At 38.4% G+C, this 18,126-nt stretch overlaps 1 protein-coding gene across 5 annotated transcripts in view; it reads right to left on the reverse strand.

Moving 5' to 3' along the window:
• Positions 1–18,126, reverse strand: part of PARD3B (par-3 family cell polarity regulator beta) — a 1,305,457-nt gene that overhangs the window by 448,176 nt on the left and 839,155 nt on the right. For all 5 annotated transcript variants that reach the window (XM_020972847.2, XM_020972848.2, XM_020972849.2 and 2 more), the window contains one exon: positions 11,006–11,121. In XM_020972847.2, coding sequence (XP_020828506.1) covers positions 11,006–11,121 — 116 coding nt within the window. The remainder of the gene's footprint in view (positions 1–11,005; positions 11,122–18,126) is intronic.

The following is an 18,126-nucleotide window of genomic DNA, read 5'->3' on the forward strand; positions in this document are numbered from 1 at the left end:
CTTAGAGTCAGGAAGATCTGAGTTCAAAACCAGACTCAGAAACTTACTGTGTGACCCTGGGCAAGTCACTTCACCCTGCTTGTCTCAGTTTCCTCATCTATAAAATGAGCTGGAGAAGGAAATGGCAAACCACTCTAGTAGCTTTGTCAAAAACACCCCAAATGGAGACAACGAAATCAGACACAACTAAAACGGCTGAACAGCAAATGACAACCAAGAATCTGGGTGACTGGCTCAGCTACACAGACAGAATGTGTCAGAGGCAGGACCTGATATCACCTCTCCTATCCCACAATGCCTCTCCATTTGTTGAAAAGGTAAAAAAAATAAAATGAAATAAAATCCCTAATTCCAAGAAACAAATACGATGGGATAGTGACAGCTTTTTATTTGCTGCCATATTTTCTTATGACTTACTTATTATGGCCCAAGTCTGGGGGTTAACCCCTTGCATTCAAGGGCACATTTTATTTTTCCCTTTGTCTATTACATCCCTCAGGGTTTGCGCTACAGCTTTCAGTCAAGTGAAGAACTTCTATCTAAGAAGTTATAACTCAGCACCAAAGTCAATTTTCTATCCAATAGTCCCCTTCTCCAATAAATAGCCAGCAGGGCTAAACATGAAATCAGATTCTTCTCATGTGCATTCTCCTTGGAGGATGCGGAAAACAAGCCAGTAAAATGGGAAGCAGCAACTCTGGGGAAAAAAATCAAACCAAAACAAACAAAAAAACCCTCTCTGCATCATCCTTGATTCACAAACCCAAAGAGTTATTCCAATTAGCCACTGGAAAGTTTATTTGCATCAACCTGCTGCTTCTAATACAAAAGATAGTGGCTTCCTTTATTTCTTCATAAGTTATTCCAGTTTAGATAACTCAATAGTGTAAAACCAAGTTTTATACCTTGAATGTTTCCTTCAATGAATTTTGGTAATTCAATAACATAATGACTAGTAAGCCATTTATTGTCATTATGATGCAGTTTTTGTGTTCTAAAAAAAAACCCAGTTTTTTTTACAGACTGGATCTGTGATTTCATTGCTACAGGAAACTCACCATGGAGGAAACTCCCTGTACTAATACTAACAAATGGCTTATCTGTAGCTTCTAGTCTAGGGCACTGAGAAGTAACTCACCCAGAGGAAAAATCTGAACCCATATCATCTGAACTCCAAGCCAACTCTCTCCTTTACCATACTGCATTGCCTATCCATAATGAATAATAATAATAGTTTCATGGTCAGCATTTACACATTGCTTTAAGGTTGGTAAAACATTGTGTAAATATAACATTTTACTCTCAAAACAGTGCTAGAGGCTAACTGCTATTATTATCATCTCCATTTTACAGATGAAGAAACCAAGGCAGAGAGCATTTAAGTGAGTTGACCAGGGTCATGCAATTAGTAAATGTCTGAGGCTAGATTTGAACTCAAGTCTCCCTGACTCTGGATCTGATGCTCTATTCACTGCACTTTTATTATTATTATCATTATTATTAGCAACACAGCAGCTTATATTTATATAGCATTTGAAGTTTTACAAAGAGCTCAATGTATACATGCCCTTTGAATGTCTCTATAACCCTATAGTACAACTATCAGTACTCCCTGTGGAAAGTGAGGTTCAGATGCCTTAAATGACTTTCTGTGGGTCATATAGGTCATATAGGTCATTGGCAGGACCAGACATCACCAGAGATGTTTTGTTTTCACTACACTATGCTGTCTATATCAAGGAGAGAAGACTTTGTACCCTTCCTATGCATAGATAATTTTCTATTTGTATGCATTCTATCTTCCTTATTAGACTAAGTTTCTTGAGGGTAGGGACAAGACAAAATTTACTTTTGTTTTTCCCTTCTCCCACACAGTTAAGCACAGTGCCTTGCATACAGCCTTTAATAAATGTTTAATAAATTAATGAAGGTAACATAATGTGTTGAAATTATCTCACTGCTTATTCCAATTTAACCACTTTATTGATTTCTTTAATGCCCCAAAAAAGCCAAACTCCATGGACTCTTTATGCTCTATGTAAGGTAAGCTGGTTTGAGTCTTTCCTGGTTTTTCCTTCTTTCTCTCTGCTTTTTAACTTGGGTAAATTGTCCCCTATGGATCACTGACTTAGGTCCTCAGCTTTTCTTCTTCTAGACTCACTCCTTGAGGTCAACCACTCATTTAAAGACCCCCTGGATGCTAAGTCATACCATTATCTCCGATCTTCAACGTGCTCTCCAATCTCTTACTTTTTAATGTCTACAGAAGGGGTGGTCAACCTATGTCTCTTCAAAGCCACAAGTATGAATAAAAAGCCATCTGCTACAAATTATAGTAAAGTTGTGACTGAAAGTAACACTGTGCCATCTGAAATATATTCAAGTGACATTACAAAGAAAGGGCATCAACTATCAACATAGAAAAATGTTTAGGTATTAAGTATTAGAATTTTGAAAAAATATTGTGACACTTTGCCAATATTAGTGGTAAATGTGGGTTTCTATCTATTGTCTTTTGTTGTTGTTGTTGGGTCATTTTCAGTTTTTTCCTACCCCTTTTTGGGGTTTTCTTGGCAAAAATACTAGAATGGTTTGCCATTCCCTTCTCCAGATCATTTTACAGATGAGGAAATAAGGTAACCAGGGTTAAGTGACTTGCCCAGAGTCACACAACTAATAAGTGTCTGAGGCCAGACTTCAACTCAGGATATTATGACTTGGATAGCTCTCTATTGGTGTGATAGGGCCACTACTTATCTGAGTTCTCCTCCCCCCTCAATCCTGATATGTTAGACTAGTTTTTCCTAAAGAGGTGACAAAGCCCACAGGCCAAAGCTCAAACTGCTGCCTCCCTGATGCAGCTATTAAACTGGCTTCCTGGTCACATGAAGACATAAAAGGCCTACCCACATGGAGTCCACATTCTTCACACTTGGCAGATGTCCCTAGACTAGGCAAGTCACCATATGCTGCCCTGCTGGGCAGATGCATTTCCATATGCAGATGTAGACCACTTCTATTCAAGCTAAATGCTGGAACATCCAAATATCCCTTCAAGGCTATGGACAAAATAAACCTCCTTTTGGCAAATGTTGAATGACCTATGAGTGTCTCATTTCATTCTAATATCAAACCACAAGGCACAAAGTCATCTAACCTTGATATGAACTGCACAGCATAGTGGAAAAAGCATTGGACTTGTGATCCAAACATCTTAGGTCACGCTGGGACTTGCCACTTAGAAATATGACCCTCAGCAAGTCACTTAAGGCATCTGAGCCATTTTCCACAGGGAATATTAAAACTTGTACTACCTACCTCATAGGGTTTTTTGAGAGGTTCAAATGACATGTATATTTTGAGTTCTGTGTAAAACTTAAAATGCTTAAGTGCTTAAAAACAGGGGACTGGCCTGAGTTAGGCCCACCCCTAATAACTACTAATACTGAATGGGTCACAAATCAGAAATTGTCTTTATCATTATCAGTAGCACCACTGTACTCTGTCTTTGAGCTTATACCGGTGAAAAGGTACTGAGACATTGCTGTTGCCACTTGTAATATGTTCCTAACAATATGTTTATCCCAGATAAAAGTTTTGAGACTTAGACCAATATACTTATCTTCCTTAAAACAACAACAACAACAACTTTAAATTAAATCAGCTAAACTTATTAAGTGGCAGATGGGGGACAGGAACCATGATATAGTGAAAAATTCATTGTACTGAGAAAACAGAGTCTCAACTCTTTCATTATGTTAAAATTTGTCACAATCTGGGCCTAGGTTCATTTTCCTCTAATACATGGAGGTTGGATCATTATAAGGTGCTGACATGAGATGATCTTTTAGAGCAAGACGAACAGGTCCAACCATGCCCATTCCAACATTTAAGAACTTTTAGTGACTCCCTATTCTCTACAGCAGTAAAACTTTACTTAAAATTTTTTATTATTAAAAACCATTCTTAGCTTACAGGTCATACAAAAACAGATGGCAGGTTGGATTTCATTTTAGGATTACAGTTTGCCAAACCCTGGACTGTAAGAAAAAATATAAACTTATCAGTTTGGCATTGAATTTCTTCAAATATCTGGCTTCAACCTATCTTTCTAGCCTTTTACTCTAATCTTTTTGAGGGACTTCATATTCCAGCCAAACTGAACTCCTATCACTTTGCTGGTTTTGTCCTATTGCCCTGCATTCAGGCAGTCTCTAGCCCATATTTGAAATACCCTCCTTCTAAATCTTCACCTCTCAAAAATCCTCTCTTCCTTCAAAGCTTTATTCTCTCTTCTCAAGGGATTGTTATGAGGAAAGCATTTGGTAAACCTCAAAAGCCCTATACAAATGTGAATTTTTCTCACGATTGCTGCCCTTGTGATTCATGCTGCCCTGCTTAGATCTGTAGATTTCCATAGGAAGGCACAGGTTTTTGACATATGGGTCCAGTCTCCCACCTGTTCCATTAGTTTTTTATTTTGACCAAGTAATATTTTTGCATGAGCACTTCCTAGTCACAAGTCTAATCCCAGAAAGTGACAATGATACCAAAGATGTATTTATCTACTTACATTAAACAGTCAAGTCCACTTTTTTATTATATGTGGGTGCTCTTGTGTATTGGCATATGAAGGCATCTGAAGTTATAAGTGTTTTTCCAGGTCTTCTTTCCTGTTATTTTTTTTTCCCTTGAGAACGACTTTGTGCCTTTCTAGTGTTATTCTGGTTTCTCTGTCATAGCTATTGTAGTATAATGAGTATGTTCTTAAATTCTGGCCCAGTAACACAGGAAAAAAGATCAATTGCTAAATCATGGGCTGCTGATTTCTAATCTGTTCCTTCAACTTCAGGCAGGACCCACAGCTTGCATATTTCAGATGAACAGAAATCTGTCCTTGATTTTAAAATCTCAGAGTTATACAGAATGCTAACAATGTTCATTGTCAGGAAGCTTCCCAGAATTTAACTCAAACCCATCACCCTTCCTTCTAAACTTGTTTCCTCTTGTTTAGTACTCAGTGGAGATGGAGGACAGCTGGACAGCACGCTCTGGGACAACTCTTAGAGAATGTTATTGAAAGGCTTTCTCTCAGCTCCACTTATCTTTAGTCAAGAATTCCAGTCCTGAAATGGGAGGGAGGAGTTCACTTTGAAAAGGGGAAGAAATTTCTCAAAAGAAATATGATGTGAATACCAAAGTCTTAAACTAAACTTTTAAAGGGGCAGTAGATTAAGTCAAGGAAGCCGGCCAAAGTATTTAAGTCTTGTCCCCTGAAAAATTCAGATTAATTCTCAAATAGTATTACAAGGCCATAAATACACCAAGCCTGGAAATTAAAGATTTTATGCTTCATCAAAAAGTCTTTGAATTTAACTCGCTGGCATTCTGCCAACAAGGGCAGATCTTTGGGGGAAAGCCCCTATGCCAAAGACCAAAGAGACAGCTGTGTTATGCAACTCCTGAGAGCTTCCAAATCAACACCCACACAGGTCTAATTAGAAACAAATTAAAGTGATCTAGCCTGAATATAGCAAGGCTGTTACTTGAACAAATATAGCAAGGTCCATAATAAAGGGAATAAGATTTCTAGAGAACTGAACAGTCAACACTGCTAAATGCCTAGCCTGTCAAATGAATGTTAGTGTAAACCCCTTGATATCAAGGGTGAAAAAGCTACCAGAAGTTGTTTCAGAATACACTTTGTACACATCATTTCACTCATTACTGGGTTGATATTAACGAGGCTGCACAACAACTCTATGAAAGTATCTGCTGGACACCAAGAGATTCTACAAATGTTTCGCAGAAGTCAAAGTGCCACATGAAGTCAGCTGTTATTATTGTTGATGAATGGAAAACTTCAAACTGAATAAGACTAGGATAAGACCATTTTTACATGAGATTTTATAAACAGTGGAGCAGTGGTGTCAAACAGAAATAGAAATATGAGTTAATAATCATGGATAAGAATCCCTCCAGCAACAGACTGACTTGGAAAACCACAACTTCACATTATCTATGTGCTATAATATTTTTATTTATTTTGTTCAGTATTTCCCAATTACAATTCAATCTGGTTCTCAACACTGGGAGTGTTGCAGCCTCCAAAGACCCTGCATTGTACACCTCTGTGGTGGAAGACAGAACCCTGGGGCTTCTAGTCAGTAAGTCATGGGTTCAAATTTCCCTTGCTATGTGACAACAGGCAAACCCCTCAATTTCCTAGGGCCTTGAGGTATGATCTACTAAATCTGATTATGATTTGTGTCAGTTAAAGGAGTTTCCCAGTGCTAATGAAATCACAGACGCTTCACAAATCGCAAACTTATCCATGGTTTACAAGGGCGGTTTAGGCAGCAGTAGCAGGACAGCCCTCTGAGTCATGCTTCCTTGGGTTCAAGTCCTTCCTATGACACATTCTGTCTGTACAGGGCAAATCACTTTAATCTTTTGATGTTCCAGGAAATTCTTTAAGACTTTTAATTTGCAGAACTATTTCTGATTTGCGTTGGTGGAAAGAGTTTTCTCATATAATAAAATCACAGTCCAGACCAAAATAAAACAAAACATAAAAAACAGACAAAATTCAAACTGAACCACAGCATAGCATAGCATTTATAGAAGGGTCTTTCTATCTACAAAATTATCAAATGGGCCCTTACTGTGCCCAGTCAGAAAATCATTCAAGGCTATTCAAAACTAATCAGGGACAATACCCACTGAAAGAGAGCTTCTAGTCAAGTAAAATTAAGGTTTTGATTAAGCTGCTGGTTAAAGAAACAACATAAAACCACTGGAAGGTACTTTCAGGGACATTCAGGTTTTACTGATAGATCCATATCTATCTATCTATCTGTCTATCTATCTATCCATCCATCTATCTACCCATCTTTCTCTCTCTCCATTTCACACACACACACACACACACACACACATATATATATATATATATGTATGTATGTATATGTATACACACACACACTTTATAAGACATAACATAAGAAATAAAAGATTTTTGGCTGACCATCTGAAAACCACCATTACAATGTTCCTTTGAGGAATATCTTCAATCTTCAAAGAAAAGAACTTCTGTTAAAATGAGGTCTATTTCACAGATAACAGTCAGTTTAAATAAACATGCAAATAAATTAATGAATATATAAATAATTATTATTTTGTTGTTTTACATTGCTGAATGGAAAGTTAAAAGAGCTCTGGGCATTGCCAAGAAATGAAAAAGCCATTATATACACAAGTACTTTTGGTGTGCTACCTCTGGGTCAATAAATGCTAACTATTATTATCTATTAGGGTCTACTATATGTCAGTCACTAAGCTATGAAGCTATTGGGCTATGAAGAGTAAAAACACAAGATAAGTCCTATCTTATCTTTCATAGAATGCCAGGGGCTTGCATTCTATGAAATTTGAGCTGATCACTCCCCTTAGAGAGAGGGAAGCCAAGTAAAAGAACAATGAGTTTAGGAGAGTCATTGGAGTCACTTAAATATGGAGCTATCTGCCTATCTTGTTTCCATAAGTTTACTAGACATAGATCATTAATATGTAAGGCCTTCTAGAAGAATTTTATATTGTGTTTGGGTTTTTAAAAAAGTATTTAAAATATATTATTAACTGCTGATATTGTCTGGTGTACCTTATCCAACACTTTTAGCTTGGTACTTGTATTCTAAGGAAAATGGCATATGAGCCATATGATTTTTTTGAAATGGAAAAAGTACTACAACTATAAGTAATTTCCTCCTGTGATGGCACCTCTAAAATGCAGTGGGCAATTGCTAGCTAAAGTAAGAACTATCTCATCCCACAGGAGAGAACCTTCAAAAGCAATCTGTCCACAGATGGCTGGGTTTGGGGTTGGAGGATCTGGCACAGAATCCCAGCTCTTACTGGTTGCATGACCTCGGGGAAGATCTCTCCAGACTCCTGTTACATCAACTGTAAAATGAGAGAGTTGGTCTAGATGACATCTAAGGTACCTTCCAGCACTAAATCTCTATGTATACCGAAATACTAAAAATTGGAGAATAACTAGCTTTAGGCTCTTGGAGTAGTTTAGTTGGCTGGGGATTTTGTTTTGTTTCATTTTTGGTAACTGAATATCTAGCTTCGTTTTCCCCTGAGGTCCTGCTTTCACTGTATAAAAGACTCCACTGATTTTCTTCTGATCCCAAGATTTTTGGAGGGCTACATCAGTCCCTTTGTCCCCTTAGATTCTCAAAATGCTATCAGAATTTTCTGCTAGCAATTAATAATAGTTGCTACCCATTCACCTTCTTCCTCAAGTGGAGAATGAAAGACTGAAGGACAAATTTGCAAGGCACTTTGTAAGTCTGACATACTCTTTACCATTTATAGAAATGACCTAATGGATAGTGACAAAAGACCTTCTTTACACCCTTTATTAGTTAAAGGCCTTTGGCCTTGCAAATGTTCTTCTGTGATCACTGCTATGATCTAAGGCAGTTTCCTATGTGTTTCTCCACCAGACCCTGACTATACATGATTAGAAGGAAAATATCCAGTGATCAAGTTAGCTTATAGAAAATAGAATCAATTTCTCTGGTTTCATCATGATTGGACATTTGTCTGAACAATTGTAAATGGGGCAATGGAGAAGCACTATTTATTAAGCCATCAGATGCATCATACAATTTTGGTTATTCAGTTTTCTTCTTGTTACTAATGAAATATGCAATATACCTCAAGAAGTCTGAATCTTTGCAGTACCATGCCTGCTAGCATTTCAAATGCAATTAACATTTCATTCAGAATTTATTTTAAATTTGCATACTTCTTTAACAATTTTCCTATAAAGAGCTCAACAGAATGCTCCCCAAAAGAGTACTGCAGTATGCCTGGATGTCATCTTTTTAAGACAGTGACCTGGCCAGAAGCCCTTGAAGCTTAGACACAAACCTGTCAGCTACCCCATACCAGACATCCACAGCTATGGTCATTTAGAGATGTTTCCATGAGTTAGGAGTCTCAGAACACCCAGAATTCAATATGGTAAGGGCAGGCCTCTACCAAGGCCTCTTTGAAAAGCTGTCACTGCCCCAAGAAGAGCAAGAATTGCCAAGCCCCACAAGACTCAGCCAATGAGCACCCAACTCAGGGAGAATCCACAGGGAGTAAAGACAGAATAAGAGGAGTTCATCGGCCTTGAAGGAAACCTCAAGTTGGGAATAATGTCAGGAAGAACCTGGCTTAGGGAATGAAATTTCAGCTCTAGGCTAAGGTCCAAAGACTTTAGGCAAGACACTTGTCTCAGGAATAGGAGGTAGAAGAGGCCACTTAATCATCAAAAGGTAGAATTAGCTGTTAGACTGAAGCTAGGGAATTTGCTTCAGGCAGATCAATCAGGAATTGAGAGGGCAGGTCATAGGTGAGAGAAAGAATTCACAGAGGATGGAAACTTGAAAGCTATAGGACGAGTAACAAAAACCTGAGGCCTAGTGTCCATGGTGGAAAGAGCTTCTGCAGTCACATGGGGAAAAAAAAAAATCTCTTTTCACTGAGCCAAGGCTATGCTTGTAGGGGAAACTTAGGGGCATATGTTCAGCAAATTTAGAGCAGGGGAGGCACTAGACCCTAGGGCCTTGAAGCTAGATTGAATTGGAAATGTCAGAGAGGATTACATGCCCCAGGCTCTAGGCTCTACATCAGGAATTGAAGTTATCAGGAAGATTTTGGGAGGTGGACCCCAAACAATCTGGCTACATTAATCAATCAACTAAATAAGAAGAACTAAGGTAACATCAAGGGCAAGATCCGCCTGAAGGAGCAAATTAAGAAGGAAGAGACATCTAAGGAGACACCTACTTTCCTAGAATTAGCATGGAGGATCAGGATTTATTTCCAACACTACATCCCTTGGCATTTAGCTCCCTGGCATGTGAACTAGGAAGGAGAAACTAAGAAGGCTTGTGTGTTATTTTTGACAACTGGGGCAAGAGATAAAGGAAAAATGGTGAGTTCCTTTCTTGGAATCTCAGCAATACAGTAGGAAACCCAGTGAATAGAGAAATGGTGGAACAAAGGGGATAAGAGAGTGGGGGACAGTGGTCAGTAAACCAACTCCTTCTGTTTGCTAGTAGAAGAAAATAGTCACATCCCATGGGCTGGCAAGATGCCTAAATAGGTGATGGGAAGAAAACAGCAGAAAAGAAAAGAAAATTTTGAAGGTCTGATACTGGAAGTGATTATAGAATGATAACTTTAGAAGCTATAGAATGACCCTTAGAGGCCATGCAGTTTAACCTCCTCATTTTTCAGATGAGGCAGCTGAGGCCCAGTGAGGTTAGATAACATACATACTCAAGCAGGATATGAACCCAAATCACTGGAGGCCAGAGCTGGGACTCTTTCATTTGTACCATGCTGGATTCAAGAGGTCTTCCTTCCCAAGATAGGAACCCCTTATTCTAAGAATTTTAAAAGACCTACTTCATGAATTTTAATACCTACACAGACACACACAAATGAAATCATGTTATCTTTCTTCCAAGCTAAGAAATTAGCTGTGGTATAATTTAAAGAGAACATTGGACCTAGCGATTAGGAAACCTGAACTTGCTGTTATCTAGCTGCGTGATCTTGGGAAGGTCATTTCCACTCTGACATTTAATCTCTTTATACAGTATGTCAAATGAGGGTTGGGACTAGATGATCTAAAAGTCCTTTCTGGATCTAACATTCAGAATATAGCTTATTCTCTCTTAAAAAAAAAGACAGAGGATGACACTCTATAATCTACTTCATAAAAATTAATCATTTGCCCCTCCTCTCCATTTTAAGGGTAATTCCAGTTAGATGGTAGAGAAGGGACAGAAAACAGTGAGGAACATTACACCTTACTCTGGTTCTCAGCAGATCTTACTCTCTAAGGTATGTGTTTAAGAAACAAAAGCAGGGAATTCAAGAAGACAGATGTGCTAAGGCTAAAAGCTGACCTAAGGGTCACCCCACCCTCTCTTACCAAGGTCCATGCTCTTTGAGGCTTTCAGATGAATTGATTCAGGCTGCTTGGCTGGTGTCAAGGATCTGAAGTTTATTTGCTGACCTGTATGATATACTGCTGAATCCTCTACTGAGCTGTGGAAGGAAGCCATACAAAATATTTAGATACTGGCTAAAAACCTCAAGAAATAAGTTGAAAAGTTCCCATTAGAAGCAAATCCCCTCATCACTCTCTCCTCCCATCACCGACCGCACATTTAAAATCAATCATTAATTCTGCAGCTTCTATGCCATTTCCATGCATTCTATCACATAGCACACACTTAAATAAAAACATTCACTGCTTATCATCTGTTTTACTCTTTGCTGCTTTTCATAAAGTAGAATTCTTCCATACTATACATACTAACAAGAGTGAAAAGCAACTCTTCTCTAATTTATCTCCAGGCAAAGGCCCTGCCTCGAAGGTCCCCCAGTCCTGTCAAGCATTGCAACAAGAAAGGAGGCTCCCAGATAGACTGGGCTTCTTGGGAGCCATGTGAGAGTTTCAGCACAAGTAAAAATTACATCCCTTTCAATGAATGTCATCTGCTATGTGGCTGATGACTGTAGGAGATTTTTGTCTTGTTTTGGTTTGGTTTTATTTTTTAAAGTACTATATGTAAGTCTATTTCAGACACACACACACACACACATACACAGAGCCTCTTATGCCCCAACCACCCATGTTTGTGCAGAGCTCAGCAACTATTCTAAAGGAGGTTGGGGGGGCGGGGAAGAGAAACCCAGCTGAAGATGCTGACACAAAACAGATCAAACATCCATTGTACAATTTCTAGAACTTACAGCACATTTCAAAGTATTTTATTCCTAATGAATATTTCATTTACTTCTCTTTTGGGAGAGGAAGATAGATGGTTTAAGAAAATTATTGAAGAAAAATTCTTCCTACCCTATATAAAACAAAAGATATTTGTAGAAATTCTACCACTAAGTAATCTGGAAACCAAAGTAATCATTTCATTCAATTTTGATCAATAAAAAACATTTATTAAGCACCTACTGTGTACCAAGAAACTGTTCCAGGCGTTTGGGATATAAAGATGAAAACAAAACACTCCCTTCACTCAAAATGTTTAGAGTCCACTGGAGGGAACAACACACATACATGAAATAGATACAACTCATACACCAAGTGAGCATAGGGTGGTAATTTGGATGAATAAGTGGGGAGACTAGTAACTATGCAAAGGAGGAATGGTCTCATGCAGGAAGTGGTAGGAGCTGAATTCTGAGGAATGATAAGGGTTCTCAAAAGTGAAGGTGAGGAAAGTACATTCCAGGCACGGAAAACCTTTGCAAAGGTGTAGGGTTAGGAAGTACACTAGCACCTCGGGCATTGTGGCTGGACTACAGAGTACGTGAAGAAGAATGTTTAATACATTTGGAAGCATAAACTGGAGCAGATGGAAGCTTTAAATACTAAAGAGAAAAGTTTGTATTTTATTCTAGAGACCACAGGTAGCTAGTAGAGATTCCTGATCAGACCTTAAATAATCAGACCTGTGCTTTGGGAATATCACTTTGGCATGGATGAAATGGAGCAGAGAGAGACTGGAAGCAGGCATGTGATATCCAAGTAAAACCATGGTTAGTGAAAATCATTTTTTTGGAGATAATTAGAGGTAAGTGACTTGTCTAAGGTCACACAGCTACTAAGTGTCTGAGACCGGATTTAAACTCAGGTCCTCCTGAGTTCAGGATCAGTGCTCTGTCCACTGCACCAGCTAGCTGCCCTGGTGAAAATTCTTAAGGAATGAGTGATTCTGTTCATCTGACTTTTCTGGACTGTATATGGTGGGAAAAGCAGTTGGATTGGGAATCAGAGGGTGTGGGTTTGGGTCCTGGTTCGATCACTTACTATCTTTTTGACCTTAGGCAAGTAATAGTCTCTGTGAACTTATTCATCTTTAAGAGGAAGCTAATAATACTTTTGGGTTTTTTTTGGGGGGGTAGAAGGGAGAAGTATTTTGTAAACCTTAAAGCACTATGTAGCTATGAATTTGTATTAATTTTTTTATACATTCTTAAATGCAGGAATGGTTTTAACTGCTTTGAATGGAAACTTCCTAAAAGTACATTCAAGCTCTTTGGACTTCTTAATCAGAATGTCCTGAATACAATTTAATTTTTTCATGACAATTCAAGGTCATTATTATAAACTTCAGTCACTGCCTAGAAACCATGGTGTCATCAGTTATTAAGGAGCTTGGACTTTTTTTTCTTTATAAATTATTGCTTTTTAATGGTTTTCTTGTTATGTACCAGTTGGCTGTCATCTCTTCTTACTGTCAATATCCTATTTGTATTATTCCTTCTTCTCTGCTGATTTACTGCTTTTCATTCACTGAAGGGTGGGAGAGGGGATAATTAAACTTGTTAGGATCACATGTAAAGTAAGAATAATGATGTCCTGAGTAAGGAGTTGAGAGGCTGGCCTGTGAATAAAATCCATGAGCTTTAGCCTATGGAATTTGTAACAACTATTCCTGAGTATTTTTTTGGGGGGGGGCTTGCTGTAAGGTTCCTGGCTATATGTTAAATAGCTAAACTAAAGATAAGGATTGGGAATGGGTTTAGAAGCGTCAGACTTGATAATGGCACATTTTTTCAACTTTAGGGCCTAAATAGGTACTACATGCCAATGATGAATCCCTAAATTTGTCTAACATTAGATTCTTTTATTCAATTACTGAACAAATATTAACTGAGCAACTAATGTGCCCATTATTGTGCTAGGTGCTATCTTTGAAGACATATAAAACACAGTCTTCAACCTCATAGAGTTTAAACTCTGATAAGAAAAATTTTTTAAAATAACAGTAGGGCCATCATCAAATTCGTAGAATTCAGAAGGGCATCTTTGATAACAAACCGACAGGCATCTTTCGGAGAAACTGATGGATTTAGGCAGCTATGCAATATAGTGGATAAAGTGCTATACTTTACAGTCTGGAAGACTTGAGTTCAAATCTGGTCTCAGACACTAGCTGTGTGACCCTAGGTAAGTCACTTAATTTCTGTCTGCAGAACACCTATCTCCCAGGGTTATTTTAATGACAAAATGAGATACATGTGAAGTGATATCTTAAAGTGTCACAAGAATGTTAGCTATCCTTATTATAATTTGGAGAATCTTCCCCAAGCATATTTATTTTTGGTATCATTTTCTCACTGTCAATTTCTCTGTATCAAGCACAGGCATTTGAGATCAAGCTATTAGCCTCTCCCCCCCAGTCATGGTTGGAATGTTTCTCTTTAAATTTTTCTTCAGTATCTTCTAAATATTTGAATTTCTCTGTCTTAAGTTTTGTCACCATGGGCCTTGGATCTGGGTTAGTCTTCCTTTTTTTCCTCAAAGACAGTATTGTTGTTGGATTTCTTGGGGAAGGGAGTCCAGCAGTTGATGAATATCATGTCCTTGAACTTCTAGCTATAACTGGCTACCTGTCTTCACAATTTAGGCTATGATGGTATCCACTTGGTTCTTAAATTCAGGTAAAAATTCTGGGCTGTTTTTTCTAAGAAACACAGGACCAAGTCATTTATGAAAAAAATCTTGGACATCTACTTCAACTCCCTCGATGAACAAATGAGGAAACTGATCCCTAGAAAGAAACAGTAACATATACAAAGTTACATAGATAAAAGTGTGGGGATTTGAACTCTGACTTCAAACCCAACATTCTTCCTACTCTATCATGATGCCCTAATATTTCTTAACCTCCTTCCAAGGTTTTCCACTACTTGTCCCTCCATCCCAGAAATTTAAACTTATCCAGAATTTTTAAGGATTGTTCTATTTTGGGGCAGCTAGGTGGTGTAGTGGATAGAGCACCGGCCTTGAAATCAGGAGGACCTGAGTTCAAATCTGGCCTCAGACCAAACACTTGAGACTCACTAGTAGTGTGACCCTAGGCAAGTCACTTAACTGCAACTGCCTTAAAAAAAATTGTTCTGTTTTCTTGGACTTTAGTATTGTTGGTTTGGTTATTTTAAAATAAAAACAAGCCTTGAATGAAAAAACGAAAGCCTAGTTCATATGACAGAACAGGGATGTCAGTCAATGAGTCAATAAATATCTATGAAGCACTTATAATGTGCCAGATACAAAAAAAAAGATGACAACAACAAACAAACAAACAAAAAACCAGTCCCTGCTCTCAAGGAGCTCAAAATCGAATGGTGGAAGACTATGTACAACAAAAGTAAAAAGGATAAAGGAATGGAGTGAGAGTACCAGGCTTTGTAGCCAAGTGGGAAATGATCACGTATCTATCCCGGACTCCCTCCTTACACAGAGGATGGGATGAGCTCTCCAGATCTCTACTTTTCACCCTCTCCAATCAGAGGGAAGATGGAGCCCCAGAGACAAAAAGGACTGAGGAAGAGTGAGTTTTAGAATTCATTTGATCTTGCAGGAAGATATATTTCTGGAGACAATGGTGAAGTCAATGGTCAGCCAAGTAGAAAGTGAAGTCAAGGTGGCAGTCAAGATGGGCCATAAGGGATGGCAAGAAAATGCCCCTGAATAGAGGTTCAATGCCTATAAGGCAGGAAGGGTGTCCAGGAGAATGAACAAATCTTCATTTTTTAAAAATGAAAACTATTTCACCTGTAAGGTGCTTTTTCTACTAATTGCTCTGAACAGCTGATGTAAAACTGTTAATTAATCATAAAAGGGCTAGAGTTACTCAGACTTTCAGCTTTGATTCCCTGATGGCTGGAAGGGTAATTTTCACAAAACCCTTGTGGGGTTTGAGATTTCAGAAGTGAGGTAGAAATAAAGATTTGAGTTTAAAAGTCATCTGAAACATGTGAATCAAGCAGAATGGTCAGTCAGTCATCAAACATTTATTACATGTTTACTGTGTGACAGGCAGTATGCTAAGTACTGGATATACAAGCAAGGCAAAAACAAAGTTCCTGCCCTTAAAAAGCTGATATTCTAATGGGCATCTTTTTGGTGGATCCCCGGTTTATGCTCATGGGAGTACCTTCCCCAAAGCAGGGCCAGACCCTTCTCATCCTGAGCAATTCTTTCTTGTTCATGTATCCCCATAAACCACACAGCAAATCTTGGAGGTATCAATGTGTCACTAAAGCCATCTATCATCTTTCATTATCACTGCACAACACCTCCATTTTGAGTCATACGTATCCTACAGTCTGTCTTTTCTTTGCCTCTTCTTGAGAGCAAAGTCATTGTTAGTAATATGCTAGAAACGTATGACCATGATTGCCCTTGCTATGTGAGGCAACGCTGCCTCTGGTTTATTTGTCATTTTGATGCTCCTCAGATCATGTCATTCCATGGTCTGCATCCTTATAAACATCATGGCAAGAGGCAATAGGGCATAATGGATGCGATGTCAGATTTAAGATCAGGAAGACTTGTCTTCAAATCTGACCCCAATCACTTACTAGCTGTGTGCTTCTGGGCAACTCAGTCAACCTGAGACTCAGTTTCCTCGTCTTTAAAATGAGGACAATAACAGAAGTCATTGTTCAGGGCAGTCATCAGGATCAAATGAGGTAACATAAATAAGATGCTTTAAAAACTTTAAATGGCTGTATGAACGCTAGTTGTGACTGCTATTGTTATCATCAATAAATGAAACAGATGGAATTTGGTGGCAAGTGAGGATTTTGGGATCGACAAAAACACTGCATAATTTTCCACGTTCAATCCAGCTCAGGCTTCTCTAATTCAGTTCTATGCTCAGCACATTGTCCATATGCAATGTGTTTAAATGATAAATGCTGGTTGACTAGCTTGATGGACTTTCTATCTAGCTACAAATCACAGTTTCAATCAATTGTATGCACTACCCAACTTAAAAGTCATAAATCGATTTTTTTTTTGGGGGAGAAATAACATCTCCCCTTCAATGACTAGTCTATATTTTGATGAAGTCTTCATTTCCCATGTTATCATGGATTGCTGGATTTACCTTTATAGGTAGATGTTACAAAAGGGACACAAGTGGCTTTTATCATCATCACCACCATCATCACCATTGCTAGCATTTATATAGCACTTTAAGCTTTACAAAATGCTTTACAAATATTATCTCATTTTATCCTTACAACCATCTTGACAGATATGTGTTTTTCTTATCTCCTTTTTACAGACGAGGAAACTGAGGCAGCCAGAGGTTGGTTACTTGCCTAGGGTCACAGAACTAGTAATGATGTTAAGCCAGATTTGAATCAGGTCTTCCCGACTCCAGTCCAGTGTTTTCTCCATTGAGCCACCCAGCTGCCTCACACATAGAAAGATGATCAATCCTTCAACTCAGGCATTTCAAACTCAACTAGAAATAGGGGCCACTTATCTATGTATAATGATCCCTACAAGCTACTTATTGACTTGGTTTTAAAATGGAATGTCATCTATGTTTTATTGTATTTTAATTTACTTTGTTAAATATTTCCCAATTATATTATCATCTGATTTGCGTCACACTGGAGGGTGTTTCAGGCAGGTGGTCCCTTGGGTGGCATATTTGACACCTCTGCTCTGACTCCTCAGTGAATCCCAGAAATGTTAGATCTAGAAAGAACTTTATTGATCATCTTGCCCAAGTCTGAGATATCCCTTTTCACTTTAGGACAGCTTCATGAGTTAAGAAGCTTTGCTTTATATTGAGTGGAAATCTGCCTCCACAACTTTTATTCATTGCTCCTAGTTCTGATTTCTGGGGCCATTGGGGGTGCAGGGAAGGGGAGAGGGAGATAAGCAAACAGAAAGAAATTAACCTTTTTTTTAAGAATGGGAAGAAAGGTACGATATCCTCCTATGTCTTTTCTTGTTCAGTCCAAACATCCCCACTCCATCTAACCCATCCTCACAGAGCTTGTTTGATTCCCCTTGCCATCCTGGTCACCCTCCTCTGGATATACTTCAACTCGTTAGCTTGTTCATGTCCTTTCTCACTCTAGGACCCAGAACTGAAAACGATATGCCAGATATGGTCTGACCAGGGCAGAGTACAAGGGGATTAACACTTCACTTATTCTGAGTATCCAGCCTAAGACCACAAAAAAGCTAATGGCTTTTTTGGTTTTCATATACTA

The sequence above is a fragment of the Phascolarctos cinereus genome, unplaced genomic scaffold, assembly GCF_003287225.1.
Source record: "Phascolarctos cinereus isolate Bilbo 61053 unplaced genomic scaffold, phaCin_HiC Scaffold_7;HRSCAF=346, whole genome shotgun sequence".
NCBI lineage: Eukaryota > Metazoa > Chordata > Mammalia > Diprotodontia > Phascolarctidae > Phascolarctos > Phascolarctos cinereus.